Below are 12,193 nucleotides of genomic sequence, written 5' to 3' on the forward strand. Positions count from 1 at the left end.
TACAAGCTAAAACTAAAGAATTTGGGTGACCCAGTTACAGTGGGCACCCAATTGAGTCACTGACCAATTGGCATAAATAAATTGGCAACATCAAGAATCAAGATCTGGATTTCATCATCAATAATGGCAACTACTCAATAATGGCACTCAAAGTGATCACAAAAAGTTTGAATCTTGAGCTAATACAAAAAAAGTAAACTGAAGTCTGAAATACACAAAGTAAAGCATGCTGAAGCCTGAGAAAGATGCAATCATGCATGAATGATGACAAATAGTAAATAAGAGGAGCTTGATAGCCCCAAAGACTAGTGTCCTCAATATGGAGTGTGGGCACTGCCAACTGGGCACTCAATCCTCAACATCCTCGATGTCATCAGTACTCTCCTCAGTAGACTCAATGTCACTCTCAGAAGAGGATGATGTTGGCTCAACTGTTGCACTCGTCTCAGCTGCTGCACTAGTACTAGCACCTCCTGATAATGCTACTGTAGATGCTCGTGTGCCATGAGCAGGTGCCATCAACTCCTCATACAACATGGCATATATGTCGCGCTCCTCGTGAGGAATCTCTGGGACATCTTTCATCTTCACAATGTCAATTTTATTGACATTGACATGACGAGGCTCTATCGGATTGCATGACTGCTCAATTAGGCGAAGATTGCAATGGCAATACACCAACCGCTCCGATTGAGCAGTAGACAACCTATTCCTCTTCTTTGTATGGAAGAGGGCCCATGTGCTCCAGTTCCTCTCAGCACGACCCGAACTGCAATCCTGTGAGAGGACTCGAATGGCGAGGTGTTTCAAATTCTAAGTATAATCATCATTGATCAATGTATTATGTAAATAACAGACTTGTCTTTTAGAGTTGTACTCACCAAGTGAGGGCTACTGATCCCATACTTCTCCCACCGTTCATAATTGTCTATGTCGGGACTCCTAAGATAAATCATGATTTATGATTGAAATTTTATTATGATGCTTTGAAGTTTGATATTTGAATTGTGATTTATCATTTGTCACTTGTGAAGTCTCTTAAAAGTTAAAGTTTTAATTTGTATGTGTACAATATACTAATATGTATATATAAATTAAAATTATATATATATATATATGTTTCCAAAACCTGCGGTTTTGTAGGTGACGAATGAAACCTTTTGGAAAAAAACCTTCAAAACTCAAAACGTTTCAAAACTTAGAAACATTTCCGGTGACTATGATACCAAAACTCGTGCTGTCCTTCACTTGCTGACGCACAAGAGAAGTAGCTCATGCTAATCCACAAATGTGCCCTTTCTGCCTTGCTTTCTGGTCTTGTAGGCCCTGGCATGTGGATGCATACTGAAGTGCCTAATGCCTCCTTTTATAGGCTACAAGTGGGGAAGTTGTGTTCAAGTCCGTTTCCCCTTTTGGGTTTAAAAAAACAATGTCCAAAAAGTTTGAATTTTGTGTCCAAACCATGCCCTAAAGATGTCCCTATGGGCGCATGTCTTGGGAAGGTTCGGGCACCATTCAAGCTGCCAAAACAGTCCCAAACAGGCCATATCTTGCCTCTTATCTTGCCAAGATACTGGCTGCAATATGAAAACTTGTCCATGTGGACACTTAGAGATGTGATGTACATGACATCCCATCTTGTTAAACTTTGAGCACTAGGGTGCTCCATACACCTTTGCTTTGATTCCGCTCCGGTCCATTTGTAGGCTCCGCTCATGGTTGTTTCTCGTACCGGTATGAACCTATTCTCACCGTACAGCTCGTACGGTACTTACGAGGTCCCCCACCTTGAGAAAAAATTCCAAATGCTAAAAAAAAATAGGAATCCTGCTCGACGAAGATCCCAAATGCTCGCAATACTTTGCAACTTTTATGTCCACTCAGTATTCCATATGGGGTTGATGAGAGACCTAAAAAATTTGGCGAGGTAGACTGGTAGTGAGAGTCGCTCTAGATCATAATAACAGTTAAATCTCATCGGAATTCTGACTATCGTGTACAAATCTTTTCATGCTTTATTAAAGTTTTCAAGTTTTCAAGCTATTTTAGATATATTGTAGTTGAAACTTTACTTATTTTGTATTTATGGACCTTGAAGTGCTACTTCTTATTTTACGAGGAGGGATGGGACTTCCCTAGTCGAGAGATTCTTGCATTTATTGGAGATGCTGGAATCAACTTCATGGACTTTTTTGGAAGCCCGGAAAAGATTGTAGGCTGTCTAGCTACCTGAATTGTACTTCTAGACTTGTGGGAGGAAAGTCCACATATCCTGTGTGTGGCCAACGTAGGTTCAGCAGCAAATAAGAAAGGAACTAGGGAATTGGCAGGGAAGGTTGGGGCACTGAGCTTGCCCAAAATGATGGTGTCAGACAACAAACAGTAAGCTGAAGAAAACTGTCATTTAGATGGTTGCTACACTGCTAATTGGGATGCACTGATTATACATTACCTACAGAAGGCTTTCTTAATGCATCATTTATAATAATTGGCTTTAGCACTCTGCTTAAAATGAAAGACTTTTTTTTGTTTGTGTTTATGTGGCTAGTTTGGAACTAAACTATGTTTTCTTGTTGACTTTTTCTCAAAATAAATGCAGGATTTATTGCGGTACATGGAAAGCATTGATGCTGAAGGCCCTGTGAAACTTCTGATGACATGCAGTGGTAAAGAGCCAGGGATGAGATGCATAATCTTGAACAATCTGGGTTGCATTCATCACCGCCTTAGGAAAGATAGCACTTCTTACCTTTATTTTTTGAAGGCTCTCCAAAGTAGTACATCAACCGAATCAGAAAAACCTCTCAAATTGTCTACATTTTCACAGGACAAGTCTGCTTCCATTCTTTACAACTGTGGATTGCAGCAGTTGAGAAGTGGCAATGCAATCTTAGCAGCTCAATGCTTTCAAGAAGCAGGTTCCTCATACTATAGGCAGCCTTTGCTCTGGCTCCGTCTTGCAGAATGTTGCATTTCTGCCCTTGAAAAGGGCTGGGTATGACAACTCAATTAAGAAAGAAGAACTGAGGGTGTCCTCTGTTGGAGTGGGTAAGTTCCGTAGGCTGCTTCTTCCTGTTGGAAGCTTGAATCGGTGTGTGTTAAATAGCGATCTGGGACTGAAATTGGAGGACCGTGGTGCACTAACTGCTGTGAGTAGCTCTCTTTCGATGAACAGGATGGGTTTTTTTGTCCCTGGCAAGCGGCATAAGCTTAGCTTGGTGTTTGCTTGCCAGTGTCTCCATAATTATGCCACCCATCTGCTTGGTCGGCTAATGGCTAGAGCTACAAAAGTTGCAGCTGAGACTAATCCTATGGAGGTTGAGGAAGATGTTTCTGAAGATTTGAAGAATTTATTCATCCAGAATGCAAAAGGTAGCACTGTGGCAGGACTGCAGACTAGTTCAAATGGAAATAACAAAGAGGGAAAAATCAACGTTACAAATACAATCTTAACTTCAGTTACTGCTTTTGAAGAGGATCAGCGGAAACAGAACTTGGCCATTTTGCAGTACATTTTGGCTGATCTAGCATTTGTGGAGCTTTGTCTGGATAATCCAGTTAAGGCTCTGAAGACTGCACGACAGCTCCTACAACACCCAGAGTTCTTGTTTATTTTTATTCATTTTTAAAAGATTGGTAACTAATAAAGAGTCTACTATAGTCTAGTCCTTTTCACGACTCATCAAAAGGTTGAACCACCATCATCAAAACATCTAGATCTTTTACTTTTCATCTTCCTAGCTTTTTAAAAAAAATTCCTAGTGTTTCTACTATAGTCTAATCCTTTTCTACTATAGTGTTTCTATTATAGTCTAATCCTTTTCAGTCTCATGATGAAGAGGTTGAAAAACTGCCACCATCAAAACATTTAAACTTCTTACTTTTCATGTTCATGGGTTTTTTTTTAATTTCCTTCTTGGAGTTTTTAGAGGGCATGTTAGCTTCTATAACTAGTTTGAATATAGTATAACAATGGGATGGTCTTCTTAGAAAGTTATTAGGTCTATTTTTCCATCTTATTGCTATAACGTGGTCTTTGCTACATATCCACACTATTTTGGGAGCTACCACATGGCACTTCCCTTTCTCTTCTCCTCTTCTCTTCTATATCTATATCTATTTTATTTATATCTATTCTATATATGTCTTATTTGGGAGTAACGTGGTTAGACAGGCACAGAGAGAGAGAGAGAGAGAGAGAGAGAGAGTGTGTGTGTGTGTGTGTGTTCAAGTCAAGAGCTTATTTTAGCCTTGCCTAAGCATGTGTTGTTGGGTCTTACCTTAGAGCCGTAATTGCAACTTCCCTATGTTGGTGCGCTAGCTCATCTATCACATCCTCATTCTGTTGTCATATCGGAATGCTTCTTTGCCAATGGGATGAAGGGAGAGCTCTATATGCCTAGATGGAGGCAATAAGAGATGGTTCTTCGTCATGGTTGTCTCTTACAAAAGCTGGGAAATAAAGGAAAAGTTAATGCAAGCAGACAATCTACAACCAACTCTATCTTCACATCCATTTTCAACCATACCAAGGTTGGTCAAGACCTGGGAAGGCTTTGCCGCGTGAGCCGTCCTTTGAACACTCCCCGCGCCAGCTGATTGCAACCGAGCTTCCCTTAGAAAAACATATACCAAATGCTCTCTCCAGCATTCTGGCGTAAGACAATCCTTTAAGAAAACAGGGTCTCTAAGCAAGTTTTTCAGTTTGATTTTCTTTTGAATACAAGGAGTATTTCTTGAATCAGTATCCCCAAAACTTCTTGATCGGAATTCTGAATTTCATACCAGAATTCCTCTAATTCTATAACCTTGCTCCACATATCAATTCGAAGGGTCTCAAAATTAGTTTCAGATTTGGCGAAGTTTTGAGTGTATTTTTCTAAACTGGTCACACCTTCTTTCCTCGAAACTGACGAAAGAGTTTGGTCTTGGTCATAGTCTGATTCAAGATTCGAGTCGGACAAGATTTTTCCTGAACTATCTTTCTCGAAAAGGTTTGATAATTCAATTATTATTTTACTGAATTTCTTTCTTTGAATATTCACTTAACTGATTTCTAAATTAGATACGAATTTCAATGAGGAATAAATTAATCATTTATCTGAATATTGCTCCAAGTGGTCCTAGTGTGTTCACACACATCACTACCAAATATGGCTACAAATCCCCCCTTAGAGTGATGATACGAACAAGGGGTGAGTTGTCACTAAAAGTACAAAGATACGCTAGGCTCTTTGGACTATGAGAGGGAGCCCAGACTAATACCCAAATGGAAGTAAGTTCAAAGCTTTGCGAAAAGCTTTAAAGTTCTCTCGTGAGAGAGAGAGCCCTCGGGAATAAATCTGCCATGTTGTCCTGTATTGACACATAAGCAAAACTAATTTTCCCTGTAGAGTATCTCTTCCTGACATAATGATAATGCACCTCAATGTGGTTTGTGCGAGCATGAAAAATTGGATTCCTCACAACTACCATAGTGCTCTGACTGTCTCAGTAAAGATGGTAGTGGCTAAGGACTCGCCAATACCCAAATCATCAAAATAAGGTGTTTGAGCCAAACACGCTCAGCTATAGTTATAAATGCTGTCATGTACTTAACTTCACAGTAAAGTAGCCTTAGTGGTTTGCTTCTTGTTGAGCCATGATATACAATACATGAATCACCAAGGTGAAAGCAAAAACCACTCGTGGGACACTCGTGTGATATAATATCCATCCCAATCTAAGTCTGTGAATCCATGGAGATGTGATTTAGCCCCTTTGGATAAAACAACCCAAAGTGCTTGGTGTCCTTTAGGCAACAAAACACCCATTTCATAGACTGCCAATGCTTTGTATACCAGGGTTATGCATAAATTTGCTTAATATTGAGACCCTATATTGAATGTTAAGCCAGGTGTTATATATGAGACATCCAACAGCTTCTTGAGACCAGCATCAAAAGGGTCACCTACATCTTCAAGACTAAGTCACAAACCAGGTTCCAAAGATGTAGCAACCCACATGTTTGCAGTCTCCAAGATTGAACCTCTTCAACAATGCCTCTATGTATTATGTTTGTAGCATATCAATGCCATCATTATGCTACCAAAACTTAATGTCCAAACAATAGTGCAACAGGCCAAGATCCGACATCTCAAAAGACCTCTGTAAATCAGCTATAGAAGATATGATTATCGTCAGGGCCTGTGAGTAGCATCTCATTAACGTATAGCATGATGACCAGAAATTTATTTTTAGTCCTCTTAATGTAGAGGAGGACTATTGGAAAAACTGTGTGCAACCAAGTATGTATCTATCTTCTCATACCATGCTCTAGGAGCTTGCTTAAGACCATACAAAGTTTTTTCAATTTGTATACACTTTTGATTCTTGACCTTTCTGAACAAAACCATGAGGCTGAGATATATAGACTTCCTGCTGCAAATCTCCATTTAAAAAAGCAGTTTTGATATCCAATTGATGTACATTCCAACCTTTATGTGCTGCTGATGTAATGATACTCTGCATGGTAATCATAGGACATGTAAGTGCAAAGATCTTACCATAGTCAATGCCTTTTTTCCCTTCATAACCCTTTGCAAAAGCCTTGCTTTGTATCTCTTGACACTACCGCCAGCTTTACGTTTAAGCTTATAAACCCATTTTGTGCCAATGGCCTTCTTGCCATGAGGCAAATCAAATAACTCCCAAGTATCATTTTTTAGTAAAGCATCATATTCAGATTGGATAGCACTCATCCATTGTTCTGATTCCTTTGCTTCATCAAAGGAGACAAGCTCCTCTTTATTACATAAACAGGCAATAAGAGCATGAGATGTGTGATGAGAACTTGTACATGTTCTGCTAGGTAAAGTGAGTGGCAAATTTGTTATCATGTAGTGTTTCCACCAACCAATTTCATGAATTTCCCTTCTTTCGTCATCAACTGCATTATCCACATTTTTCTCATCAATAGGCTGATTTGTGGGCTGAAAAACATGTTGATTTTTAACTTGTGTGGATTGATCTTCAACATTCCATTGAGTACCCAAATGCTCTATATCAACATGTCTTGCATTGAACAATGGAAGGAAAGTGTTGAATATGTTCTGCGAACATACATTTTGCTACTTTTCACATAAAAGCAAGAGCTGAATTGTATCTTCCACAAAGACAATATCTCTACTCACAAGAATCCACTTGGTAGTAGGATGATAGAGACCATAACCTTTACTTTTTGAGCTATACCCCACAAAATTATATTTAATAGCCTTATCATCAAGCTTGCTGCAAATTTGCTCAAGCACAAGTATATAAGCAAGACAACCAAAAATGTGTAAGTGAGCCACAGAGGGCCTTTTACCATTCCAAGGTAATTGTATGCAAAGCCTTTATAAGACACCCATTCAAAACATATGTTGCACACATCACTACTTCTAGTCAGAAACCACGATATAACTCTAGAATTTCGAATCTACAACATGCTATCTCCATGAGAGACCTATTTTTGTGTTCAACTATACCGTTTTGCTGAGATGTATAGGGTACAATACATTGGTGTTTCATCCCATGATCAGCCATGTATGCATAAAACTCCTTAGACGTATACTCCCCCCCCTCGATTAGTATGCATGGTACCAATCTTACATGTAGAAAACTTTTCAACCATAGCAACAAAGTGCTTAAAGCATATAAAAACCTCTAATTTCTATTTCAATGTATATACCTAGGTATGTTTAGAATAACCATCAATGAATGTGACAAAACAGAGGATAGCTCCCAATAGAAGGTGTCCTCATAGGACCACATACATCACTGTGTATAAGTTGTAATTCTTGGAGACCTCTAGTTGACCCATCTTTGGGAAACGATGCCCGCTATATTTTTAAAAAAATATAGCCCTCACAAACATGTTTGATAGGGGCTTCAGGATGTGGTAGATTAGACACCATGTTATGCTTACACAAACACAACAAACTGCCAAAGTTCAAGTGACCAAATCGTGCATGCCACAACTTATCATCACTCATTGTCTTTGTGATAGAAACTATATATACACTATGCTTTTGTCTTTCATATGCATCTAGCATGTTAAGGCCATGAGAAAAAGTACGAGAAGAAACAATTGTATTGCCATCATAGTGATCATGAAAAATATATATGTCATCCACAAACTAAACCTTTAACCCAACCTTAGTAATGGTAAAGACAAATAACAAGTTCTTCTTGATCCCTAGTACATATAATACATCTGAAAGCGTGATTGTTTCACCATTTACAGTAGTGAGAACAACTTTACCAACTCCTTTTACATGATATAAGGAGTTGTTTGCACATGTAATAGTGTTTCCCTATGGAGCAGATTCAAATTCAAATGATGAGACCAAACTGCGATGAGAAGTACTGTGCTTACTAGAACCACTGTCAAAATACCAGACATGTACATCTGCCATGCATACATCCTTATGCGAAGGGTCAAAATTGCATTGCATAATGAAAGCCTAATCATCATGTGCATAGTTTGTAGATTCGTTGTTTTCTGCATTAGATGCTGACACATCGGCTACAACTATACCCGAGTCTTTCTTTTTCTTCTTCTCCAACCGCTTCCTGCACTCATTAATGTAGTGAACAAATTTCATGCAATAGTTATATTTACCCTTTTTCTTTGGCTTGTTGCATTCCTTGTCTACAGGCTTATCGATGACTTTTATTTTGGCTTGTAACTATCCAGAGGAAAGGATTTACCTTTGCCTCTTTGTTCTAGTAGCAAAAGCCTATTCTCCTGTATGCATGACAGAAAGCCTAATCATCATGTGCATAGTTTGTAGATTCGTTGTTTTCTGCATTAGATGCTGACGCATCGGCTACAACTATACCCGAGTCTTTCTTTTTCTCCTTCTCCAACCGCTTCCTGCACTCATTAATGTAGTGAACAAATTTCATGCAATAGTTATATTTACCCTTTTTCTTTGGCTTGTTGCATTCCTTGTCTACAGGCTTATCGATGACTTTTATTTTGGCTTGTAGCTATCCAGAGGAAAGGATTTACCTTTGCCTCTTTGTTCTAGTAGCAAAAGCCTATTCTCCTGTATGCATGACAGATATGTTTTGCCTAGATTTCTCTTCTTGCAAGAGCACAGAAACCAACTCCTAAAACTTCAAGAAATTTGGATTACCTTTCATCATGAGTTTGATGGTAGAAGCAAAATTTTGATACGAGTCTAGCAACGCATTCAAGACAGCAAGCACCAATGAACTGTTAGGATATTCTTTATCAACACTAGATAACTACTCCTTAAAATCCTTGATTTTTGTAAGAAAACTATCTACGGAGTCTCCCTCATTCATATGCTCTGACTCTAATTGCTTGTGTAGATAAGCAACATGTTCTTCATTGCGTACCTGGTACAATGGTGGTACAATGGTGGCGCAAGTGTATCCCAAGCATGTTTAGCAGCTCTGCATGACCGAATGTAAGGAATGATACTCCTCTTGACTGACAAAGCAAGCAATGCATGTGCTTGTTCATCTTTTCCATCCCACTTTGTTTATTCCTGCATAGGGAGTATGCTATCCTATGGTGGTAACGTACCATGTGAAACTAAGTCCGTGTTTGCAGATGTGCCTTCTGTAGTATGTTCATTAGAGAAACTAGGACGTTTCTTAGTACTAACCATAGAATTCATAGCCCTTTGGCTACCAATACATGCCGTATCATATAGGACCATAACGGGTAGTTGGTCTCGTCAAGCTTATCCTCACAATGGATAATACATCAATGTTTACCATTTTTGATAATACCGAAGTAAGTAATCACACAACCTACAAGTGCTAAGTGATCCTTTGATATAACCAAGGTGGTTGCTAAAAAGGTCACTGATGACAATGGAGACCTATGGTTGCTAATAAGACCAGTGATGGAGACCTATAAGGTGTATTGAAAGAAATATAGAGTAAAGTGAGTAGAAATTTTACTCATAAGATGTAGAGATCGATATCGTTGTAGAGTGAAGCTCGTAGATACGATCCGTTGTGGGATGATGCTTTCATGTGTATCTGCACACCTGTCTCTATAGTGGCAGATCTGACAATACTACTCCATAATCTAATGAAGAACAATAGAAATTTGGTCCCCTAAGATGTCTGCTAAAAACCAAAAACTACACAAATAGCCCCCACCGGAATGAGAATCTGATTACAAGAGTGGAGTACAAGTACTCACACTTGAAGGCTATTTTTCTTCTCCTAGAAGGGTTCTCCTTGATCTGAGTCAAGAAGACAAACGACTCTATAGGCAACAATAATAGGGGCAAGGAGCGTATGCTCTGATACCAAATGTTGGGTTACAAGAATGCATACATGCACGTGTGTGCGCACACACACACACGGAGTGGAGAAGCTTAAGGGAGAACACAATGAGATGATAGATAGATAATGAATGTGTGTGAACAAAGCATAGTCACAAAAAAACGTGTTTCGCACCAACGAAACCTCTGAAACGTTTCTACAAAACGTGCAAAATGCTTGACTGGAGACGTTTTGCCCAAATCCAGATTTGCTCGTTTTTCCACCCGTTGCACGTTTTGGTGTGTTTTTTTTCACTTTGTACGCTCGCTTCTCCATGTGGCATGTGCCCTTTACATCGATGGTTGTCGACTCGCCTGCAGCCCGCCCAACCCACTCACGAGTCTCCCGCCAGCTCACCAGCTCACCAGCCCGACAGTCTCGCCTGCAGCCACAACAGTCACCTGGTTCAGCCTTCTCTTCTTCCTCTTCCTTCACCTCTCCTTCTCTTCACCACTCCTTCTCTTCCTTCACCTCTACTTTTCCGCCTCTTCTTCTCCTTCCTCTCCCCTCTTCTTCCTCCTACCTTCTTCTCCTTCCTTCCCCTCTTCTTCTCCTTCCTCCCTTCTCCCAATCTTCTCTCCTTCCTTTCCCTTTTCTTCTCCTTCCTCAATTCTCCTGTCTCCTTTTTTCCCTGATTCCAAAATTCCTCTTCTTAACCCTATTCTTAAATTCTATAATGCCTCACCGCAACAAAAATGACAGCACCCGGAATGTGTGGGATGACATTGTATTCATCCACAGGTATGGGACCTCGGGCTCCAGATGTGTAGTGTGCAAGTTGTGTGGAGATGTCTTGCGGGGTAGTAGCACCCGTGCAAGAACTCACTTCGCATGGGAGGACAAGCAAGGATCACATGGATGCTATCATGTGAGTGAGGCTATTTTTCTTGGTCATGGTGGTTTGGAGCGAAAATGGCAAGAAGTGCTCCCACTCTTATGCCCTTCACTGCCCTGAGAGCACATTGAGGAGTGTGTAGAAGTAGCAAGGCAATTTGAAGCCTTAAAGAAAAGTGGAAGATGAGGCGGGAAACCATCGGCGGTCCCAAGCTCAGAACCACCAAGCTCTTCAAATGTTGGTGCTATGAGCTCCCAACCACCAAGTACATCGAGGGATACACCTACACACTCACATGCAGCTACATCGGATTCTTGTCTTATGGGTGAGTCTCTATCAAACCTCCCAATAGATGAAAAACAAGAGACACATGTTTCCATGCCTTCACAAGTCTATACAAAGAAGAGGGCTAGGGAACTACACTTGCATCACTATACACCCCAAAGCTCAAGCAAGAGGCACAAATTGTGGAGCAACAATTTTTTTACCAATGTAATCTTCCCTTTAACATTGCTCATGTGCCCACATACCATAAGTTTTTACAATGCTTTAGTTGTGGCGCGACTGTGGTGGACGAGAGCCACCGCCGGCATGCATCCTGTCAACTCCGAGTCCTTGAGAACAACACACTTGACCGCTCAAGTGAACCAAATCAAACAAGAGTTGATGGGATTGAGGGCGTGTTGGCAAAGATACGGATGCTCTATCATCTCCAATGGATGGAGTGACCTAGTAAGTCATTTCTCTCAAATGGTCCCTTGCTTTGATCTTTTGATACATTCTAAATCATAATTTGAGACTTGTATTATATTGTTGTTTCTATTGAATATTTACATAATCGATTTGTTTGTCCAACGTGCAATGTAGAAAAGGTGGCATATGATCAATATCTTGGTCTCATCTTGTAACGGTACGACATTAGTGCAAGTTGTTGATGCCTCGGCTCCGGGTTTGCGCATCAAGAGGGGAGTGGATATTCGAGCACATTCGGCAAGCTATAGAGGAGGTTGGGCCACATGTAGTCCA

At 40.1% G+C, this 12,193-nt stretch overlaps 1 protein-coding gene across 1 annotated transcript; it reads left to right on the forward strand.

Annotated features, from left to right (window-relative positions):
• Nucleotides 1-2,614: 2,614 nt before the first annotated feature.
• On the forward strand, nt 2,615-3,629 carry LOC147641025 (uncharacterized). Its single transcript, XM_086811571.1, has 2 exons — nt 2,615-2,995; nt 3,234-3,629. The coding sequence occupies exons 1-2, from the start codon at nt 2,615-2,617 to the stop codon at nt 3,627-3,629; spliced, it is 777 nt and encodes a 258-aa protein (XP_086667697.1).
• The last annotated feature ends 8,564 nt before the right edge of the window (nt 3,630-12,193 follow it).

The sequence above is a fragment of the Cibotium barometz genome, chromosome 2, assembly GCF_041138505.1.
Source record: "Cibotium barometz isolate CiBa-2024 chromosome 2, ASM4113850v1, whole genome shotgun sequence".
NCBI classification, from domain to species: domain Eukaryota; kingdom Viridiplantae; phylum Streptophyta; class Polypodiopsida; order Cyatheales; family Cibotiaceae; genus Cibotium; species Cibotium barometz.